Source organism: Protopterus annectens, chromosome 1.part1 (assembly GCF_019279795.1).
Source record: "Protopterus annectens isolate FY-2018-M chromosome 1.part1, PAN1.0, whole genome shotgun sequence".
Taxonomy (NCBI): Eukaryota; Metazoa; Chordata; order Ceratodontiformes; family Protopteridae; genus Protopterus; species Protopterus annectens.
In genome coordinates this window covers 1,698,023,423-1,698,048,720 of record NC_056726.1, presented here as the reverse complement: position 1 = coordinate 1,698,048,720, position 25,298 = coordinate 1,698,023,423, and the positions used below count along the sequence as shown (strand labels likewise).

At 44.0% G+C, this 25,298-nt stretch overlaps 1 protein-coding gene across 1 annotated transcript in view; it reads left to right on the top strand.

Moving 5' to 3' along the window:
• The window catches only part of LOC122816625 (pancreatic secretory granule membrane major glycoprotein GP2-like), a 181,453-nt gene that overhangs the window by 155,910 nt on the left and 245 nt on the right, over window positions 1-25,298 (top strand). Inside the window, exon 6 of the mRNA XM_044089540.1 lies at window positions 8,883-9,082. Within this exon, the coding sequence (XP_043945475.1) occupies window positions 8,883-9,082 (200 nt within the window). The remainder of the gene's footprint in view (window positions 1-8,882; window positions 9,083-25,298) is intronic.

The following is a 25,298-nucleotide window of genomic DNA, read 5'->3' as shown; positions in this document are numbered from 1 at the left end:
CTCAGCCAATACCCGGAACAGGACCAAATCAATGCTTTATGGCCTCAGCAATACCCGGCAGGACATCAATGCCCTCAAGGTAGGCTGAACACCTGTGGTGGACAGGAGCAATACACAACTACCATCATAGGTGGAAATAATCGTAGGACGGGCCAAGAAGGAACAGGTGCCTCATTGGAAGCCATTTCACCTTGTTCTGCACAAGTGAATAAGGTCACAAGTGAGTACCCTAAGGCTGTCTTTCAGTGCAAACTGGAGACATCCACCAAGGCCAATCACTAGGCCTTCCAGACGTGTGTCTGCAATTCCAGTGGCAACACACATATCTGCTCTGTAGTGGTAGTCAATAACACCACATACACATATGCCATGGATATAGGTAATTGGCTGCAGACAGGTGAAGTATAAAAATCATGCCCTGTTCCCCCATAGGTAACATGTGCATGCACAGTGCCTGCACTCCTCTCTTCATGATCAGGAAGCAGGTCTGTAATGCCCTCTCAAAGACAACACATAGATGTCTCCACAGGCCTGATATAATTCCTGGCTGCATCCAACATGAACACAGGCATGGGCTCTAAGACCCATTCTGCAGTGTAGTCAACCACAGCCTGAGCACCTGTGCACTCCCGTCTGCAGGTAGGACAGACAGGCAGTTGATAGAAAACAGGTTATGCATTAGCATTAATGTTCAGAAAGATACAAGTCTGAAACTGAAATGTATGCCATAATGTCATGACAGCAGTCCTCAATGACATGGCCAAAAACTGCAATACTCTTCATTTAATATAGTAATATAATATTAATATCCAATAGGCGATAAATAAAAATACATAGCTCAAATCCCCAAATCAAAATAGTTTACTGGTCAGTGTCCTAGCTTTGCATACAGGTGTACATGGTTTAAGTAATACAACAGGAAATCCAAATTTACATGGGAAAGCAGTTTAAAAGTGCTATGTTCCACATTGTGGTAAGTCATTTTTGTCACCCAGGATAGTGTAGCCGGTGTAAAATGGATGTGTGAGTGCATATAATATGTGCAAAAAACATGTATACATGTACCCCATACAGTATAGTTACATCCCTTGCTACTGTAATGAAAGCACATACAGCCATGTCATGCAAGGGAAATCATATACACTTACCAAATTATGTCTTTAGTGTAGTATATTATGATAATGAACTATGTGAAATGGGTATCAATGCTCAGCTTTGCTTAGCAGGTTTAACAACGCATTTTTGTTGTCCTCACCCCTCTTTATGGGGTTTGAGTGTTCAAATTCACCTCCAAAGTCTGTACAAATGCACAGCTGTTGCTGTATAAGAAATGGACAGCTATGGACCTTCAGTACACTTCTCCTGCACACCCATAGCTATATTCCACATTGTTCTTCCTTCTGCATGCCCCTTTCCCACCACTTTCCTATCACCCCTTTCTCTTTTCTTTTAAAGAAATTAGTGCAGGTGTAAGCATTTGTAAGAGGAACAAAATTACTATCTATGCCAGGGCTTGAAACCAGGGCCTTGTACACCATAGTTAAAGCTATCCCAATACACCATTTGAGTTGCAGGGATTGCTGATGCTTTTTCGGACATATGCTCATTCAACAGTAGGGAAAAGATTCTGTAGAATCAGTCAGGTCTCATATATATATATATATATATATATATATATATATATATATATATATTTACACATGTATGTATGTATGTATGGAGATGCATATATATGGACAAATATATACATAATATAGTGATATATATATGAACTATACACATATACATGTACATATAAATATATATATATATATATATATATATATAAACTATACATATATAGAAATAAAATATGTATATATATATATATATATATATATATATATATATATATATATATATATATATATATATATATATATATATATATATATATATATATATATATATATATATATATACTCATAACATGTAGTGGAGTCTTACCTTAGAATCATATCTACCAACCCCTTACTGCAAGAAATCTGGCACAAGGCTGTCCAAATGCGGGGGCAATGGGACAAAACTAGGGACATATTTCAAATATCGCTCTTATAAATGTAGAATGTTGCCAGATTGACAGGGATTGTTTCAGCATACATGTTCTGAAGGATGTGAGTTCTGAAATTGAAATGTATGTCATCAATTTCTGTCAGAAATCCTCAGATCCTCACAGTGATTTACCAGGGATATGAAAAAAATGCATCTGTGGAACAGACCAGAAATATGAGCAATAAACCTGGACATACTGCAACAATCCAAACAGTCCCAAGGTAGGCTCAAAACCGCTTAGTGCAATAAACCTGGGCCAGGCCTGACAAAGTGTGTGTGTGTGGGGGGGGGGTGAAAGCTATGGAAATAGGGATGTATCTGAACTACTGGAGTAGATAAGCTGACACAGTTGCTGCAGTAACACCCTTATGTCTGTCCTAACATATATTGATTGAAATAGCACAAGCCCAACACTAAATTACCTCCTAGTAGTTAGTGGCTGAAATCCTCACATCAGTACATTGATATGTCAGAAATACACAACACTTATGGGGGCCAGGCAATAGTATGTCCTACAAGTATCTGGACATGACATCTCATTAGGGAAACTGCACTCATCTGCAAAGCATGTCACAAAGCACTGTCCAAACTACAGTCAGACTGACGCAACACTAACCCAAATCTGCTTGGGGGAATTACACATGTATTGGCAAATATATCAGACACTACACGGATGTCACAGCACTGAAAAACAGTCACCAGTGTGAAAGTGCATACCCACATACAATTCAACCACAGTCACAGTGACATACCAGGAAGGACTGTGTGAACAAAAAGATCTCAACATATTTGCCACTCACACACTACCCCTACATATACTGGAACAATTCACAGTGTACTCTTGACACCTAACTGTGGTATGGAACATGTCTCAGTCTGTCCCTACAAACATTCAGCTGATAGAGCACCAGAAACTGGAGCAGCATGCAAAGTCAGATAGAAAAGGACCCATAACACTTACATCTACCTCCTTCCCTCCACAGGCTAAATAACGCATTCACAATACACTGCTACACAATCCTGACAGCCTGTCAACAATTGCCAGAAATACACAGACTTCTCAACTGTACAGAGTCCCACAGAATGTGCAGGCCTTCCCCTCATATATAAGGCCTCCTACACATAACATGTCTGGCAGTCTGATACATCACTGGAATAATATCAGGAATGAAGTCACTATATAATGATATACCATATCTATCCACCTCTTACTGCATGACATCTGGACAAAGCCTGACATACTTGGGAGGCAGAGGCCCAAACACAGGGGTATTATTGACAATTTGCTGTTATAAACTGAGAAAGCTGTTGGCGCAGCAGGGTTTGTTGTAATGTATCTGTTCTGAGGAATATAAGGTAAGAAACACACATGGATGTTACCATATACTGACTGCAATCCTCAGAGTATACTACTGAATTTCCAAGGGCAAAAAAATGTGTGAGTAATGCACCAAATATAAGAGTCCAAACTCTGTCCAGTCTGTGGATAGCTCTAGAGTTGAGAGTTATGTCAACCACATAACATTGTCAGACTTAAAATCACACAGAGCAGCCATATCCACACAAAACCTGTCAAACCAACATTACTTCAATTGTATAACATCAATACTTACATTATGTCCCTATGTCTGGAACATTCTCCCCTAGTTTGTTGAGCTGTCTCCACAGTGTTTGTTGTAAGAAGTATTTCCAACTACCCTCTGTGATGCTGTTTGCCACACACCTCCATGAAGTCCTCCTCAAAGGAAGGAAAAGGGGCAATGCCCACATGAAGTACTCAGTTATAGGAGTATGTTTCCATGCTATTGGATATAGGAATGATACCACAGCTGTTCTACATGCAATTAGCAAGTGGGGGTCTCCACCTGGTGCACAGACCATCAGCTGCTCATAAGCATTACCTACAAAAGGTAAGCTGCAGCCTATGCAAAACAGATGTATATTCTACATCTGTCTCAGAGAGAGAGAGAGAGAGAGAGAGAGAGAGACAAACAAACAGACAGACACACACGCACTTAAAGTGAAGGATTATACCAAACAAACCAAACAATTAAGCATTTAATGGAATATAGCAGAGGGTATGTAAACATGGAAAACAGGAAGTTCAACAAATATTATGTTTCAACAACACTTGCTGTACTGATATATTGCTGATGAGAACCTATGGCCATAGTGTCTGTGTCTGTCTGTAGTGACACAGAACACAGAGTCACCCCAGGAAAGGATGGCTCACATATGACCACTACTGGACTGTGTGTTGAACAATAATGACTGTAACACTGCTAGACCAGCTACTGGGATGTTGCAGATATCCATATGTTAATTGTGAATACAAATATGATATACATGTTTGTCTCAGAAATATGATGGACCTATACAGGGTATTTGCATACTGAAATACTGTCGCAGCTGTGTGTTGAACTGCATATGATATACTGAGGTCATACCATTCAACTGCGCAGTGTTATGCACACTGACCATATGTGTGCCTCATATTTGTAGTTATTTCATCAAGAGTTGTGTTAAGTCTGGCAAATAATTGTAAACCTGTGAACACTGACATTACAACATCACCTTCTCTTTCTTTTGGCTGTTCCCATTAGGGGTCCCCACAGCAGATCATCTGTCTCCATGTCTTCCAGTCCTCTGCATCTTGCTCTGTCACACCAACCACCTGTATGTCCACTATCACCACATGCATACATCTTATCTCAGACCTTCCTCTTTTCCTATTACCTGGCAGCCTCATCCTTTCCCAAATATACTCAGCATACCTCCTCATCACATGTCCAAACCAACATAATCCTGCCACTCTCTGGCTTTGTCCCCAAGCTGTCTAACCTGGACTGACACCCTAACATATATATTCCTAATGTTGTCCACCCTTGTCACACCCAGTGCAAATCTTAACATTATTAACTCGGCTAGGTCCAGCTCTGACTCATGTCTTTTTTTTATGCCAATGTCTCCAACCCATATAACATAGCTGGCCTCACTACCCTCTTGTAGACCTTACCTATCACTCTTAATGGTACTCATCTGTCACAGATCACTGCTGATACAGTTCTCCACCACCCACACCCTGCCTTTACTCTCTTCTCCACCTCTCCCCCACGCTCGCCATTGCTCTGAACTGTTGTTCCCAAGTATTTAAACCTATCCACCATTGCAAACTGTACTCCCTGCATCCTCACCATTCCTCTATCCTCCCTCCCATTCACACAAATATATTCTGTCTTAGTACTGCTGACCATCATTCCACCCCTCTCTAGACCATACCTTCATCTCTCCAGGGTCTCCTCAACCTGTTCCCTACTCTCACTGTAGACCACAATGTCATCTGCAAACAACACAGTCTACGGGGATTCCTGTCTGATCATGTCTGTCAACCTGTCCATCACCACTGCAAATAAGAAAGGGCTCATAGCTGATCCCTGATGTACTCCCAACTCCACCTTAAATGCACCTGTCACTCCTAATCCAGAACTCACTGCTGTCATACTAGCCTTGTACATATCCTGTAGCATTCTTGTGGATTCCTCCACCACTCCTGACCTCCTCATACAATACTACAACTTCTCTCTAGGCATCCTGTCATATGCTGTCTCTAAGTCTACAAAGACACAATGCAGCTAGTTCTGACCTTCTCTGTATGTATCCATCAACACGCTCAGGGCAAACACCACATCTGTACTGCTCTTTCCTGGCATGAAACCATACTGCTGACCAGTAATCCTCACCTCCCTTCTTAACCTTGCTTCCACCACCCTTTGCCATTACTTCATGCTGTGACTGATCAATGCTATCCTATTGTAGTTACTACAGCTCTGCACACCACCCTTATTCTCATAATCAGTGCCAAACACATTTTATCCACTCCTTACCCATCCTCTCACCTTCCAAGATTACAGTAAACAATCCAGTTAAAAAGACCACCGCCATTTAAAAAACTCCATGCTTCCACAGGTATGTCATCTAGACCAATAGCCTTTCCATTTTTAAACCTCTTCATAGCTATCCTTACTTCCTCAATCTGTTGCACTTCCTGATTCACCATACCCACATCATCCAACCTTCTGTCTCTTTTGCATTCTCTTCATTTAACAGACCATCAAAGTACTGTTTCCATCTGCTCTACACACTCTCCTCGCTTGTGAGTACATTTCCACCATTATCCTTTATCAGCCTTATTTGCTGCACATCCTTCCTAGTTACGTGCCTCTGTCTAGCCAATTGGTACAGGTCTTATTCTCCATCCTTGGTGTCCAACCTTACATACATCCCTTCAGATGCCCCATCCTCAGCCTTTGACACCACTCTCTTTGCCATGCACCTCATCTCCTTATACTCCTGTCTACTTTTTTCATCTGTCTGACAATCCCATTTCTCCTTAGTCAACCTCTTTCTCTGTATACTCCCCTGTACATCCTCATTCCACCACAAGGTCTCCTTGTCCTCCTTCCTCTGTGCAGATGTCACACCAAGCCCCATTCTACTCATCTCCCTTACTAGCTCAGATGGAGTTACCGAGATATTTGCTAACTCTTCACTGCCACCTACTGCCTGTCTCAATTCTTCTTTGAACTCAACCTGACAATCACCCTTTCTCAGTATCCACCATCTGATCCATGGTGCTCCCCTCATACTCCTCTTGCTCTTCTTGATCACTAATGTCATCCCACAGACAAACATTTCATGTTGCCTAACTACACTTTCCCCTGTCTCCACTTTACAGTTTCCAATCCCCTTCAAACAGGCTGATCTGCATAGGAGATAATCCACCTGTGTGCATCTTCCTCCACTCTTGTATGTCATCCTATGCCCCTCAGTCTTGTAAAACTATGTATTCACTAAAGCCATGTCCAACCTCTTTTGCATACTCGACCACCATCTCACCTTCTGCATTCCTTTGCTTAACAACATACCTGCCCATCACTTTTGCATCCCCTCTGTCCCCTTCACCAACATGCCCATTGAAATCTGCTCCAATCACCATTCTCTCACCCTTGGGTACACTCATCACCACTTAATCCAACCTCTCCAATGTACATCTGTCTCATCCATCACACACGTAATTAGCAAAGCATATGCACTAACAACTGTCATCATTACACCATCAATTCCCAGCCTCCTAAACATCACTCTACCTGACACTCTTATCACCTCCACAAACACTTTTGGCATAATGTTCCTTCAGGTTAACCCCTACATCAGTTCCCCTTCCATACACACCATGACAGAACTATTTGTACCCGACTCTGATACACACAGCTGTACACCCATTCCATCTGGTCTCTGGCACACACAATACATCCACCTTTCCTCTGTACATTATATCAGCTAGATATGTTCCCATACCAGTCATACTCACAACATTAACAGTTTCTACACTCACTACCACACACCTAGCCTTTCTCCTCTCTGCCTACCATATGAGCATCAGACATCCTCCAGGGTATGTCTGTGAATGCAAAGGCTACTGTACTATCAAATGATGTACATGTGCTACAGCAATATGAAGAAAGTGTCACTAATTTTGGTCCATAGCCCCCCATGTATGTGTGGTGTCCTCCAGATGCCCTAACAAGTTGACATGAATGACTGAGCAGTAAGAGTGTAATTACAGTGTGCCATACTGACATAGAACAGAAATGTATAGCAGGTATTACCTGTGTATATGTATGTATGTATGTATGGGTAGGTGTACCTGGCTGCCTCATAGCAATTGACACGGGATGCAAAACATCAGGTAAATAAGCTGTACATGTTGTACATGTGTGTCATCTTAGTTTCTGTGCATCCAACAGAGTTACACTTCTACTGCTAATGGTTGTTGCAGTGCCCTGACACAGACATGGGTACTAGAATAAGCATGGGTATCACATTGAAATTGGAGAGGTGTCCAACTGTGTTATGACCTTGGGTCCATGCCTACTACAAACAGATATATGACCACCCACATAGCTGTATGGCCTCAGCAATACCTTACCTGTAAAACCTGTCTCCACCAAAGTAGAGTAATCCCCTTTGATGGACAGCAGCAATGCACAAATCACATAATGGGATGTATATTAGCTGTACAGGGCAAAGTGGGATCATGCACCAACTGGAAAGCATGTCAACCTTTGTCTGAACGAGCATATTAGGTCACAGGTGGTTTACTGTAAGGCTAACTATGAGTACAAATTGAACACATCCACTAAGGGCAATCACAAGGCCATTTTCACATATGTCTGCAGTCTCAGAGGCAACAACCCAACCCACCCTATAATGGTGGTCAATCACACCACATACACACACACCATAGCTACAGCCAAACTGCTGCAGACAGGTTTAGAGCAAACATCATCCCTCTGGCTCACCATCAGTATAGGTGGATATGCACGGCACACACACCCCTCCCCTCATCATCATGGATCAGGTACAAACTGCCTAATCAAAGTTAACAAAAGCAAGTCCCCTTGGGGCCTGATAAACTTCCTGTCTGCATCTTGCATGAACCCAGGCATATGCTTCCAGCTCCATTACATACTGTATGCAAGCAAAGCCTGATCACTGTTGACATCCCATCTGCAAGGAACACGGCCACTGTCATTCGTCTACACAAACATCAATGATGAATGGTGCTTTATGCAATGTACTGGCCCTCATCGGTGGGAACATGACACATAAGGACAAGGAGTATACTGCATGTCCATACAGTGCTGCTAGGTACCGGGGTGCTGGTTCTGTACAGAACTCTTGGCAATGTCTGAGGTCCTGTGATGTGTTTCCCTGTTTATGTCTTCCAGGTGTCATGCAAGGGCAACCCACATACACTGCTGCAGACAACACGGCTGCAGACACAACAGCCATCATGGAAGCTGTAATAACATACTATGCTGTTCTTTTTGGTCGTAGCTGGCAAAATCTGCAGGAGCAGACTGCCCTGTGGGATGATCTTGTCAACAGAGTGAACATCTTGAGCCACCATGGACGAACATATGATCAGGTCAGGCATAGAGCAACTGACCTGATATGTCATGGCCAGCAAAGGGCTGCTGCTGTAGGGAGGGACTGTACTGCTACTGGTGGGGGTCCAGCCACACAGTCCCCACTTATGGCAATAGAGGAGCTCCTTGCCAACCTCGAGGTAGCTTCCACATAACATCAAACACATGAAACACCAGTCGAGGAGGTGGGAAGCACCCAAGCAACAGGCGATGAGTGTGCAAGTAAGGCCAAAGTGCACATCAATGTAATGAGGTAGCAATGAAACTGTCTTCTATAGAGTCTCTAGATGCATATGTCAGTGCCAAATGGATTAGTGGGTGGGGTTTAGTAATGCACACAAGTGCACATCTATGGCGAAGGACAGCAAATTGTGTAATATCATAGTGTGTACTGTACCTGTGCAGAAACATAGCATTCATCTTGTACAAATGCCATATGTGAATCCACTGACAATACCTCTCCACCACAACTACATAGTTCCCTTTGGTCTGCACGTGCGACAGCACCCTGAAGCTGGTAAGTATGGGATTTTCCTGTTGTGGCTCACCAGTACCCCAGGCATGTTCAGATCATGCATGTGACCATGCACACAACTGTTACACTTAGCCACTGGGCATTATCTGCATGCTCAATTGTGGTGGTGTTTACTGCATTGCATCATGGTGGTCAACACAGGGGGCCCAGTTGCAGGAAATGTGACATATCTGTAGCATACATCACAACCTGTCATCGCAAGACATCTGGACAAAGACTGATAAAATGGGGGGACAAAGGCCAAAAACTAGGGTCATATTGTATAAATCAGTGTTATACAGTGCATATAAATGGTGTACACACCTGTTAGAATGCCAAGTATTTATGATACACCAAAATGAGAGCACAATAGACAATTTCAAATTCCTGCCAACCTGTCATGAGACCTATAACCTGCACAATTCAATTGTAAAGCAAACAAATATGTTATGGGAACAATTATAACACATAATAATCATACAACAATCTAGATGCATATGTGTGCATAGTCTGAAGCTAATACTATGTTGACGCAGCTTTCAATATAACTATAGCATTACATCCTATTTAGTACACACCTGCCATCAATTACAGAAACTCTTTGATTGACAGCAAATAATGGTCAGCTGTCCTACCAGGATTATCCTAACATATACCCAGTTTCCTGCTACAGCAACAGCCATGGTACACAGAGAGCTGGTGAGGCTGATAAGGGACCCCATTTTTGAGATGTATCAGCCTGGAGAAGGGTACCAAAAAATTTCCACAGCATTGCATATACTACGGGACACAGTGTAGACAGTCATCAAAAGGTGATGAATATATGGGGCTACATTGACATTACGAAGGAGTGGACATCCCTCCAAATTCTATGAGAATATAACACCAAAACTAGCCAGGGAGGCTGCCAAGAGCCCTAGAGCAACAGTGAAGGAGCAGCAGGAATTATCCGCTAGTATTGGATGTGTACTACATGTGAAAACAATCTTCTTTGGTCTCCATACATCTCGCCTATAGCATAGGGTTGGAAGATGGCAGCAGTTCCTCAGACCAAACAATATCCAGGCCTGGAGAAAGTCTGAAAGCAATACAACAGGTCTCCAAAAAACAAATGGAAAATGTGTTATGGTCATAAGGGACCAAGGTTGAACTCTTTGGCCACAATTCTGAGAGGTTTGTATGGCACAATAGCACCATTGCACATCACCACAACAACACCACCCCCATGGTGAAGCATCATGATGGCAATGGCCTGCTTTGAAATTGCTGTTAACAAGCTGGAACTGGGGCTGTAGGCAAATTGGAGGGGATTATGAACAGTTCCAAACACTGGTCCCTTGTGGATCCAGTCCTTCTGGTATCTGCCACATAGCTGTGGATGGAGAGGAATTCCACCTTTCCACACAACAATAGCCCAAACCATGCATCCAAATCAACAAAAGGATGGCTTCACCAGAGCACATGCAACATTATGCACTGGCCCAGCCAGAGCCCGCACCTACATCTGACAGAAAATATGCAGGGTGACCTAAAGATGGGAGTGCACAGGAGATGCCCTTGCAATCTAACATAATTGGAGGTATTTTGCAAGGAAGAGTGCACAAACATTTGCAAGTCAAGATGTGCCATGCTGATAGACTCCTTCCCAAGAAGACTGAATGCTGTGATTAAATCAAAAGGTGCTTTAACAGAGTATTACTTTAAGGATGTGCACACTCATGCAACCAGCCTATTGTACCTATTGCATTTACCATATGTTACCCATGACTGATGTGTATGTTCTTCAGTTGGATTGCACAGGTTGTATGTCTTATAAAATGAGGGAAAAGTTATGACCTGATTTATGAGGTCTCATGTGATATATCACAAAATCCTGGCATGTTAACAGGGGTGTGTACACTTACTATATCCACTGTAAGATTGGGAAGCTGTTTGAGTAACCACCTTTATTTTAATACACATGTGCTGCAGGTTATGCAGTCTGCACCTCAAATTATGACATCAATCAGTGGCACCATTCCACAGGTCATGTATCAGACAAACACAGAAGTTATGGGGAACAGACATAAAATATGAGCCAGACATCTAGACATTTATCAAAACTCTGTACAGTTGGGAGGTATGTTCGGAGTTGTCACAGTGCTATACAAGTGAACAGCAATAATGTTTACATGGGTGCAGTGTGTGCTAGGTGAAGGCCCCTCACTTGCTAACACCACTCACCTATCCCAGAGGTGTATATTAGTAGTAAATGTAAGTGGAAAGGGCTACACTGCATGACGCTGAGGGTCTATCAAGAGTGTATATGTTATTGTCTGACTGTGTGTCATGAATGCCCCAGTTGGCTAATGTGAGGTCTGTGTAATGCCTTTGAGGCACCTCACCTGTGTGTGTGTGTGTGTGTGTGTGTGTGTGTGTGTGTGTGTGTGTGTGTGTGTGTGTGTGTGTGTGTGTGTGTGTGTTTGTGCATCTGTGTTCTTTTGTGTGTGTACCAGCAAACATTTAGTGCTGGTAGTAATTTGCATATGTCATTTTTTCCCTCACAGTTGGACATGGTGGCCACAGTCCCTCCTATTCTGATCCTGATGTCAGTGTCTCTGCTGACTCTGACCATCATGATGCTCCTATTGAGGCACAAGTTGGGTTGTCAGGGGCTGAATCTGTGCCATTGGTTGGCTTCCCACTGTTGTCAACCCCATCCCCACACGCACTCACAATGCCCAGCACATACCCCGTCACCAAAGACCACAGATAATGGGCAGTTGGTGGGAGGTGGCATGGGCTAGTGTGGTGACTATGGCAAGTGAGGGGATCAAGCACTAGCCATATTCAGAGTGCTGGTGAGGTCCCACACAGGCAGATGGGTAGGTGTGCTCAGAAGAGGATTGCAGCCAGTCATGCCCATTTTGCAAGTGTCACAACTGCAGTCACCAGATGCATGTTTCAGGTGTTATGTTCATTAGATGCCTGTGCCTCCATGATGGACTGAAACATGCATCTGGTCATGGATGAGCACATCCTTGGTGTCCATGGCGATATTTGTGAACTCACTGTGGCCAACCGTGAGCGTACTGAGGTCATGGATAGATGATGGGGGGAGACCTTGGCATGCCTTGACTGGGAAATATCTGTGCTTGAGCGTTTGGCAGGGGATGGCCAGCAGCCACGTGGACATAGGGCAGCACCATGATCAGCTGAGGGTCTACGTGGCCATGCACCATCACGTTCCTGTACTGGCAGTACCACCAGCACTACTGAAGGGGATGTGCTGTCCACATCATGACTAAGCAGGCCATGGGCACATGGTCCTGGCTGGTCCCAACAGGGGCTTCGATCCAGCAGACAGCAGTCACCATCGGGGAGTAGTACTGCATCTGGACTTGGCCCTGGTGGTGCTGATGAGACCTCTGGCAGGACCAGTGTCTATGGCCAGAGATGGTGATCTGTACACCCTGCCATGTATGGCACACAGCTGTCCAAACTAATGTTGTGCAGGGTGGCAACATGGCGTGACTGTGTCCATATAAACACACACACGTCATCATCAGACAAGTCACCTCCACACACACAACACACACACACACACACACACACACACACACACACACACACACACACACACACACAGGCACACACGCACACACACACACACACACACACACACACACACACACACACACACACACACACACACACACACACACAAGCGCACACACACACACACACACACACACACACACACACACACACACACACACACACCACCCCTGCACAGCACATTTAATCAACATCCTGCAAAAACACACACATGATGTCAACCGTATGGCCTAGCCTAAGCCTCTGAAAAACCCACACCACTCCCTGTGCATATGAAGATACCTGTGCCATGTCCCTGTCATCCATGCCATCAATGCAGGGACATGCTAATATGGGTCTGATGCACAGGGTGAATATAGTACAGTGTAGCTATGTAATACTATGTACTATGTTGTCTACTTGCATTTGTTATGGATACACATACAGGTGTATGTACCTTATTAGCCAGGATGCATTATTGCTTTTAGAACCACTAACTGAATGTAGTCTGACATGCTGCATTCTGTCTGTGTTCCAGGTGTCTGTGCATCTGCAGGCTGTGGCCCTGCAGACATTCTCAAGTGGGAGTATGGCAGAGTGGATATACATTGACCATGTCATTGGCAAGGTACAGCTTTATATGTACATGTACCAGGTGTGTATGCATGCAACAGTGTGTGAGGGACACTGTTGTTAGACAGTGTGACCTTCCATACATACTCCTTGTCACAGACGGGTAGCCTTCAGACATGTCAACTCAGTGTTGTGTAGTACCACAGGTTCATACATACAGAACAGGATACTGCAGTACTGCCAGCAGGTCCCTCTCAAGTGTAGCCATTACATTAACTGCAACAAATTTACCTGTCAACACCTGTTGGCCTTGCCATTTCTTTCCCGTACACTCATCCCTGATGCAGTTGATGAGGGCATGCATGATACTCTGTATGACAGGTCTGTGGTATGTGTACCTGAGTTCACTGGGTGGAACAGGGAGACAAAATGGTATATCCTTTGCATACACACAATAAGGACTGACACAGAAGATGTGCACACAGTAACATACATACAGTAGACAGATTAGTAAACCTACATTTCCACCTTGATGTACTGTACTACTACATACACATGACATGCCCCACATAGATTATATGCATGGGACATAACACACCACCTCTTACAACACGTAATGTTCTGAATGCCTTCATGGATGGTGATATAACCCACCAGAAATAGGATGTGGATTCATATATTGCTCCTACAAGCCTGGACAAGTGATAGTGCAGCAGACATCGTATCATTATGATGTTCCAGTCAGGTATCATGCCTGATGATGGCATGTGTGTCACTACACTCACAGTGGCCAATTTGGCAAGAATATCACCTACATGGGCATTGGTAAGGGACTCCGACCACATATAGTTTGAAAACATCTGGATATTCCATAGACATCTGTAAAGAGGATTGGTAGGGTGTGCACAATGGTTTAACATGCTGCATGTGAATCAGATGCTGTTACCATGCTGTATAAAGTAATGCCATTGGGAGGTGGTAAACAGGCGTGGATGGTACACAAGTCAAAACGGTATCAGCCAAACAAAAAATGATCTTCACCCACACACACACACACACACACACACACACACACACACACACACACACACACACACACACACACACACACACACACACACACACACACACACACACACACACACAGTTGCCAATATTTAGACTAGAACCTATCTAGTTATTTCTACTATAGTGTTACACAATTATCAAATGCGCCATGGAGCTTAAATAATTTCACCTTGCCCCAAGGTACTTCTAAGGTGAATGACATCAGTAGGCTATTAAAGTAGGGTGATGGGAAGTTTACAGGGTGGTACACAACTCAAAATGGTATAACACACAGACTATATAGGTTCATAGGTTCATAGGTTCATACTAGGCTATCTGCCCTAGGGCATTTATAAGCCTAGCCAGAGTGTGTTTGGCTTTCGCCACCCATTTTAAATTAATTTTGCTATGCCTTTTTTTGAGGTTAGTATACTGTGCCTCTGTCTAACAGTGACACAGAAATGATAGCCGGGGTAAACCTACGATCTCTCATCCACTCATCAAGATTCCTCTTGAAGAGAGTCAATGTGGGACTCTGCCTAACCTGGACGGGGATTTTATTCCAGAGTGAAGGGAGCCTCTGGGTTATGAATCTGTCCCTCCAGCATGTCCTATTTATTTCAGTGCTGAGGTTCAAGACTCTTGAGCGCGTAGCTCGATGGGATTTGGATTTTCTGAGGTGCAGCATGTCCATTAATTCCGGGTTGGACATGGCTTTATACGTCAGGCACAGATCGCCTCTGAGCAGGCGGTATGCCACTGAGTAGAGCTGGAGTTTCTTTAACCAGGCAGCATATGGCATCTGTTTGAGCCCTTTGATCCTCTTGGTGAGGTACTTTTGGGGTCTTTCCAGTTGCTGCAGGTGTCTGGTAAGGTACATCCCAAAAGGGGCATTGTACTCAATTATGGGCCTGATGTGGGATGAGTAAAGAGGTATGATGACCTCCCCTGATCTAGATGTGAATCCCTTCATGATTAGGTGGGCTATATAAATGTTTTCTAACCACTTTGGTCACGTGGTTGTCAAATGAGAGATTGCTATCAACTTGGGTCCCCAGGTCCCTGATGACTTCTTCTGTACTTAATGGATTACCACCTATGTGGTAATTTGTGGCACTTTGTTTTTGCCAAAGGGATGACTATACACTTTTGGCGTTTAGCTTGAGGCCATGGCTCTGGCACCAGTTGTCTGTTTCTATGAGGCCCTTTTGGAGGATGCTTGTGTTGGCTGGAGAGTTGATTATGGCACCCAGTTTGCAGTCATCTGCGAACTTGGTCAGCCACAGTCCTTCCGTGTTGGCCTGTACTGCGGAGAAATATATACCGAACAAGAGAGGTCCCAGGACTGAGCCTTGTGGGATGCCACTTGTAACTGGTTTGGAGTCTGACATGGCTCCAGCAATTCTAACCATGTGGGTTCTGTCCTTGAGCCAGTTTGCAACCCATCTAGTGACATAGGGGTTTATATTTAAGCTGGAGAGCTTATCTATAATGCCCGAGTGGGGTATTGTATCGAAGGCTTTTGAGGTCCAGGTAGGCTGTGTGGACCACCTTCCCCTCGTCAATGGCCTTGGTGACTGTTTCAAAGAAATCAACCAGGTTTAAGAGGCAGGATCTGCCCTTAACAAAGCCAAACTGGGTAGGATCCAGTGTCTGTAGGTCCCCAATATCTTTATTTATGAGGTCCATGATGATCCTTTCCATAGCTTTGCAGACCAAGCTAGTCAGGCTTATGGGGCGATAGTTTCCAGGATCCGTTGAGGCACCACCTTTGTGGAGAGGGCCACTGTTGCTGTACACCACTCTTTGGGTACATATCCTGTAGTAATGCTAAGAGTGAACAGTAGTTTTATGTTTGGGTTTAGCTCTTCTTGGAGTTCATGTAGGATGCAGCCCGGGACACCATCTGGTACCATTGATGCTGTGTATTTTGCTTTGGAGAGGGTGGCTCTTACCTGAGCATCTGAGATGTCAGGGGGGCAGCACTCTGTTGGGATAGATATTTGCCCTTTTGGTGGGGAGAGGGGGGGGGAGAAGTTTGCACTGAACCTGTCAGCTAGGATGTTGGCAATGTCTGTGGGCTCGGTGTATTTCTTGTCATTTTGGACTAATTCTGAGCATATCTGGGAATTCCCACCCAGGTTCCTAACATAACTAAAGAAAGCCTTGTGATTATCCTTAGTGTCCTGTGCAATTTTTCTCTCGAAGATGGCCTTAGACGATTTTATGAGTGCCGTAGTTTTTGCTAATACTGATCAGAGATGCCTTCCCTTTTGGTATTTTGCTCTATCATGTAGTAGCTTCCTCCTTCTATTGTATAGTTTGTTTATGGCTGGGGTCCACCAGACAGGACGTCTGCCTTTGGAAGATTGGGTCTTGGTTTTATTTGGGATTGCATGAGCCATGCATTCCTGAAGGTGTTCATAGAATGTGTTTATAAAGGATTCTGCGGTCTGGACCATATTTTTCACAGGCCCGGGGGCTTTGAAGGATTTCGCCTCGGGTTTGAGGCGTGTGAAATTTGCTTTAGAAGTTTTTCACTGTGGTTTTCTGGGCAGGGGGTGGGGTCGGGATGTGAATATCCAGTGAGATTAGTTTATGGTCTGATCTTACCAGTGAGGGATACACTTCTGGTCTGGAGCATAGTGTCCCCATGTTGGTGATGATCAGGTCCAGTATGTTTTCCCTCTTGTGGGAGTGGTAACAAGTTGTTCCATAGCATTTGAGTTTATAAATTCTAGGAACCTTTGGGCTAGGGTGTTGGAGCTAGAGTAATGCTCCCAGTCTATGTTTGGGTAGTTGAAGTCGCCCAATATAATGGTGTTTGGAGAGACCTTCCTATTTTCCAGTATTCTCAGGAAGGCCAAGTGGGGTTCCTGTGTTTGGGAGGGTGGTCTGTAGCAGGCTATAAACTGGAAGGCAGTTTTACCCACAGTTAGTTGCACATGGATAGTCTCTGATGCTTCGTGCTGTGCCACCAACCTGGAGGTGTGGGTATCTTTGACGAATATTGATACTCCCCCTCCTTTTGTGGTTCGGTCCAAGTTTTGGGTCCGAAAAGCATGGTATGAAGTATAACCTGGTAGTGCTGGGGTGCCCTCGGTAGCCTTGAACCAGGTTTCTGTTACTACACAGATATCGATGTTCTCCATGCTAAGAAGAGTTTCGAGTGTGTGCATCTTGAGGTTTAGACTTCTGGCATTGAGTAGCATTACTCTTAGTTTCTTATCCCTTGTGATACCTTTGGAAGTGGGTTTGTCTTTTGAGCCTTGCCTAAAAAAGGCACTATGGGGGTAGCAAGAGCCTTTGCCAATATCCAAAAGCCCAGGGGTGACAGGTGCAAGCCGTCCCTAGCGAAGCATCGTGGCTTGTCGAGCATGTCATCCCAGGCTGACAGGCATTGGATCCCCTTTGAATGACACCAACACTTAAGCCAATTGTTGAAATTGATCATCTTGTCTTCATATTGTGGCATCATTCTTGGTGAGGGTAAGATGCTACTCAAGGTCAGGGTCATACCGGCCTGGGCTACATGCTCAGAGAGCTCCTCTATGTCTCTTTTCCTGTAGTCCAGGGAGGTACATCTCAGGTCATTCACACCAGCATGGACAATGACTGAGTCATATTTGTACTTGCCTTGGAGTGACCTGAGAGCTTGTGTTATGTGGCGGATCCTAGCGCCCGACAGGCAGCTCACCGTGACTTTCTCCTTGTTCAGCCTGGTGAGCGGGACGTCAGTGTGCCTGACGATAGAGTCACCTATTACAAGTGTATCAGGTGTGTTGTTAAGCCTTAAGGGCTGTGACTGTTCGGCACACTGGCTTTGTGAGCTATGTGTTGCATGTGTTTTGTTTTGGGGTAGTGGTTGCTTGGGTATCTGCTTTGGAAGTCTCTGCTGCTTAGGCAGATTTTTATTTAGAGCCTCCGAGTATGTTTTTGTGTGTTTATGTGTTTGGTTTGTTGTCGTGGTAGGTCTATGTGAGACTGGAATTGTAGTGAGTGTGGTTTCCTTCTCCTCCTGATTGGTTATGCCAGTACTGAGTTGAGAGAGCTTAGCCTCCAGTTTGGCTATATGGTTGCATCTCTCACATGTGTTGGAATTTGTTGGGAGGAGGAGAGGGTTGTCTGTGTACATGAGGCAGTTGTAACATTACCTCAAGATTCCCAGATTCACCAGCTGGACCGGAGAGGAGATTGACAACTGACCTTTGGACATGCTAGAATAGTATTGGGAATTCCTTTATAATTGAAAAAAGGGCCAATGGGAACAAGGTACTCAAGGGGAGTTTGTGAGGGTGTAGTGCTTTTCATTTTTTAGAGCTGACTTATATAATTGCTTTAGTAAGCAAGTGCCAGGTAACTTAAATGCAATGTGTTACAGGTAACTTAAATGCAAAAATGACAAACAGTAACTTTCTTTCAAATGAAACAAGGAAATAAGTATAGTATGCAATGCAGATATCACTAGGGATCCACAGAAGTGCTAAAAGGTCGCGTTTTAGGTGGAATTAGTGTTTCAGGGAAATAAACAAAAAACAAGCATACAAATAAAGCTAGATTCAGCAGGCTTGGATCTAGTCTATGCTACAGCAGACAAGGTGTACCAATTTCAGTAAGAAACAGTTAGAATATGCAGGCACTATAAGCCTCTAACCAGAAATTCCTTGCTCAGAAGGTCAGAATCCAGCCTCTCCTCCCACAAGAGTGCTGACCGCAATCCTTCTTAATGTAAAATAACTGGCCTGAAGCCCAAGTGCTTAAACCAGAACTAATACACTTTTAGAATAACAGACATTGAGCTCTCAATCAGCAGTTCCCAACTTAGAAGGATGTAAGCTACCTGTCCTGCCACCACAGTGCAGGCCACAAACCTTCCTAATGTAAAACAACTGGTCTGAAGCCCAAGTGCTTAATCCAAAAGACTTAGAAATGATAGCTACACTTTAATCAAGTTACTACCAGCAGTAATAAATACAACTGAATACTTTAAAGAATGCCTGGATTAGTGCTCAAGTTATACAAACAAAGCTAGATTCAGCAGGCCTGGATCTAGTCTTTGCTACAGCAAACGAGGTGTACCAATTTCAGTAAGAAGCAGTTCAAATATGCAGGCACTATAAGCTTTAACCAGAAATTCCCAGCTCAGAAGGACAGAGTGCAGCCTCTCCTCCCACAAGAGTGCAGAACACGAACCTCTTAATGTAAAATAACTGGCCTCAAGCCCAAGTGCTTAAACCAGAATTAATACACTTTTAGAATAACAGACACTGAGCCCTCAATCAGCAGTTCCCAACTTAGAAGGATGTAAGCTACCTGTTCTGCCACTACAGTGCAGACCACAAACCTTCCTAATGTAAAACTGGTCTGAAGCCCAGGTGCTTAAACTAAAAGGCTTACAATGAGTTACACCAAGCAGTAATAAATACAATTGAGTACTTTTAAGATGACGCAAAAGCAAAATAAAGTAGGAAAAAACACAAACACAGTAAAAGCAGATACATTTTTTTTTACTCTAACACAAACAGTTGGCAGTAGTGAGATTAGAATCCCTACCTATATAGTTATTTTTACTACACTATTGTGCAGTTATCAGATGCTCCACGGAGCTTACATTATTTCACCTAGTCCCAAGGTACTTCTAAGGTGAATGACATCAGCAAGCCTAGTAAATTAGGGTGATGGGAAATTAACAGGGTGATATACAACTCAAAATGTATAGCACACACAGCAAATGACTCTTACACAAACACACACACACATGCAGTTGACAGCAGTGAGATTAGAACCCCTCCCTACCTAGTTATTTCTATTATAGTGTTACGCAGTTATCAGACATGCCATGGAGCTTACATGAGTTTTTCCTAGTCCCAAGGTACTTCTAAGGTGAATGACATCGGCAGGCTTAGTAAAGTAAGGTGATGGGAAGTTTACAGTGTGGTACACAACTCAGAATAGTATAATACACATAGTATGGGACACACACACAAACACACACATTTGCTAGTATTGCGGTTAGAACCCCTGCCTCTCTAGTTATTTCTACTATAGTGTTGCACAGTTATCACACATGCTAGAGCTTACTGGGCTGACAATCAGCCAAAGGTGCTGATAAATGCAAAGCTGAGGTAAACTGTTACAGGTGCCAGACAGTCCGCCTTCAGTTTTCCCTTAGATCTTGCTTGTTATTTCTCTCCAGCACTTCAAATAGCCTAATAGCTTTGTACTTCAACGGGTTTTTTATCAATTATTCTAGCACATCTGAGAGCCATCAGCAGTAGTTGTTCCTCATGGAATTAGCTCCAGTACTTAGTAGTTACAACCACCCCTCCTGGTATGATTAAGGTGCAGTTCTCTATGCTTTTGCCCATTAACCTGGTGCACTTGGGCATTCTGAGGCACTGTTGCAAATGCCTCATGTTCACAGATAACCCTCTCCTCTAAACTCCCAACATTCATTCTTGTGAGAGATAACCCTATATCACTGAATTGGAAGATATGCACTCTCCAGCAATGACTGGACTAGCTAGTCAAGAGGAGAAGGGTCAACACATGCAACACACCACATGGAACACATACCCCTCCAGAACACCCACTATCACAGCTCTGACATACAAGCAATAACCACACACCCACCTTCACAGAGACACTCAACAGACATTTAACCAAACAGCGGAGACCACCAAGACAGACACCCACTCAAACACCACAACCCATAACACAGCACAAACTACAGGACACATATCTCACCTACACAGTGTGCCCCTCAACCTAAACCCCAAAGACCAACCATCTATAATGATACAGTAATCATAGTTGAATCAATAATGAGGCACATAGATGTCCCACTCACTAGGTTGAACACGGAGGAGGTAGGAGTCAGCTGTCTATCAGGTTCCAGAATCCAACACATAGCACACCCAGTCGAGTCACTCCACAGCAACTACAAGTATCACTCTGTCATTGTCCATGTGTGTGTGAATGACCTGAGACACACCTCCATGGACTATATGAAAAGAAACATGGTGGAGCTCTCAGATTATGTGGGCTAGGCAGGTATGACAGTAGCCCCGAGCCGAATACTACTGTCACCCAGAATGATACTTTAGTACAAACAACAAATGACTGACTTCAACAACTGGCTTAAGTGTCTGTTGTCACTGTCATGGGATCCAGTATCTGTCTGCTTGGGATGACATGATTGACATACTGCGATGGCTTGCCATGGATGAACTGCATCAGTTCATAGGTTCATAGTTCATAGTTTGGTACTAAGCTAACTGCCCTTACGAGCCATTTTAAGCCTAGCCAATTATCCCTTGTGAGACTCAAACCCTGCACCTTGTGTTTATAAGGCAAACATCTTAGCCATTAAGCCACCCTCCCAACCCCTGGGTTTCCAGGTACTGGTTAAGTGTCTTGCCACCCCTATAGTACCTTTTCAGGTGGTGTTCCAAATCAAATTACCACCATAACAGCTAGACATATATGCAATCAGAGGGTCATGCTGCTCAACAATAGACATCTACATCTCAAGATGCAGCCACTCAAAACAATCCTCAAAATGGAGAACATTGACATTTGTACTATAACAGAGACCTGGTCTACAGCAGCAGACAGCACCCCTGCACTACCAGCCGATAACTCATTCCACACCTGTCAGCCCCAAAACATGGACCACAGCTACAAAAGGTGGTGGTGTCTCCATATTAATAATGGATATGCACACATCCAGAGTAGTATCACAGCATATGGCTTCTAAGATACTTCAGGTACTACTGACATTGGGTAATAGTGCAATCCAGGTCATAGCCTGATATAGGTCCACATCCATGTCCCTAGACTCTCAATCCACATTCCTCAACACCCTGGAAACTATCAAGGTCCAACCAACACCTTATGTTTGGAGAGTTCAACTACCCCTCCATCAACTGGGTAATATACTCAAACACCAATGCAGTATCCCAACGCTTCCTGGAATTCATCAGTTCCAATGCCCTGGACCAGCTTATTCTGACACCCAGTAGAGGAAGCAACATCCCTGACCTGGATCGATTACTAACATATGGGACCGTTGCTTGACAACAGTAGTCAATCGCTACCTGATCAGATCCAACATAGAGTAATCACCATAGAAATCCACATCTCACCCACATCCCCCGCAAAGGTAACCACTTGGAAAAACTTCTACAAAGCTGACTTTGGACTCATAAGAACAGAGCTGGCTAACTTAACAGGACCCATGCCAATGGAACATCAATGCATGACTGTCAATTCATACAAACATGTACATCAATGCGTGGAACTAGCCATACTCAACAGAACCATGAAACTCTCCTCCAAACACTGGAGGCCAATCTGGTGGTCCCCTGCCATTAGTAAGCTGTTCAATAGAAGGAAGAAAGTGTTGCAGAAAAAGGTGGAGTCCCAAGAATGGTAAAACTCCCTTATTAGCCTCAACAACAGCTTGAGATCCCTCGTGAAATCATCTACAGCCAGCTATGATGACTGAATCGCAGCAGACACTGACAACAATCACACATCCTTCGTTAGTGATATCAAGAATATCCACGTTAATACCCATAAATGCTCTGAGTTGCTGCACAATGCTACCTCCTATATTGAGCCAACTATTGCCAACATTCTTGCCAACACATTCAGTGCCAGATTTACTCCTCTCTCCCCACCAGGGGAGCAATCAGAATGCCAGAAGAATGCTAGGCATCCAGGATTACTGCCACACAGGTTACACCTGCATTGTCCATGGGCAAGAATACAGCTTCCACGGGACCCCAGATTATCCCTGACTGTGTTCTACATTAACTACAAAGATACCTGGCACCACATCTGTGTGCCCTGTTCAGTCACACCCTCACCTCAGGCTTTGTCCCTCCCAAATAACGCACTGCTACAGTCATTCCTCTCCATAAAGGTGTTAACTACAGACCCTGGGAATTAGTCCAGTAGCTTGATGAGTCTGATGTATACAGCTATGGAGCGCATCATCAGGGGCCTGATCGATAAATATATCGATAATCTTCTAACTCTGGACCCCGCACAGTTTGGCTTTGTGAAAGGGAGATCATGCCTGCTCAACCTGGTTGACATCTTTGAGTCATTCACAAGGGTTGTGTATGACAGTAAGGCACATACAGCCTACATCAATCTGGCCAAGGCTCTTGATACCATTCCTCAGTCAGGAATTATGGATAAACCCACCAAACTAGGCATCACTAGGGGAGGTGCATATTGGCTCACAGATAGAACACACAGTGTGAAAGTAGCAAGCTCCAAGTCAGACGGCCCGCTTTCATGAGTGGAGTCCCAGAGCGATCAGTCCTGGGTACTCTCCTGTTCAGTATGTACTTCTCAGGAGTCCAGGCCAACACAAAGAAACTCTAGCTGACCAAGTCCACAAACAACTGGAAGCTGGGAGCCATCATTAACTCTACAAGTGATGCAGACATCCTACAGAAAGGCCTCACTGAGACCACTAACAGATGTGGAAACCATGGCCTGAAGCTTAACACCACAAAATGCATCAAAAGCCCCTTTGGTAAAATCTCATTTCCCACTAAGTACCACATCGATGGAAGCCCACTGAACACTGTAGGCATTATAACATATCTGGGGACACAAGTTGACAGCAACCTCTCCTTCGACCACCACATTGCCATTGTGGTCAGAAAGTCCTTCTATGTGTAACATCTCATTACCAATGATTTTGCATCCAGGAAAAAAGAGGTCATCGTCTCTGTGTATTCTTCCCTCATTAGACCAATCATCAAGTATAATGGCCCATTTGGCATGTACCTCACTAGACAACTGCAACAGCTGGAGAGGCCATAGAAGTACCCCACAATGAGGAACTTAGGCATTAAACACATGTCCTACATGGGTGGACTCAAAAGCGTCCAGCTATTCTTTGTCTCATATTGTCTACTTAGAGGCAATCTCTGATTGACTTATAAAGCCATGTCTGACCCAGCTATGTTAGAAATGCTACATCTAAAGAAATTCCAATCCCTCTGCACCACACACTCCAGAGACCTCAACCGCATTACCACAATCAACAGAACATGCTCGAGAGACAGGTTTCTCACCCAGAGACTGCCCATGCTCTGCAATAGACTTCCCATACATGTCAAGCAGAGCACCTCTCTGTCCCTCTTCAAGAGACATCTTGATGAGTGGATGGGTAATAGAAAGTTCACCCCGGGGATCACTCCAGTAGCTCTGCTTGATAGAGGCACTGGGAACTAACGTTGGGTGGCACGATGCCAGGGCACTTCTATGGGCTATGCTTGTAAAGGCTCCAGGACCATTAGCCTAGCACACCTATGAACCTATGAATCTATGTGATGAAACAACATTATTATGTAAATTTATGGGAACATTTACCAGAAGTTATTGCAACCATTACAATAGGAAAAAGTGGTATACTAAGATAGCAGAATATTAGGCTTTCCTAAGGAGACAAGTAATACACATGTTACCCCTGAAGGGGA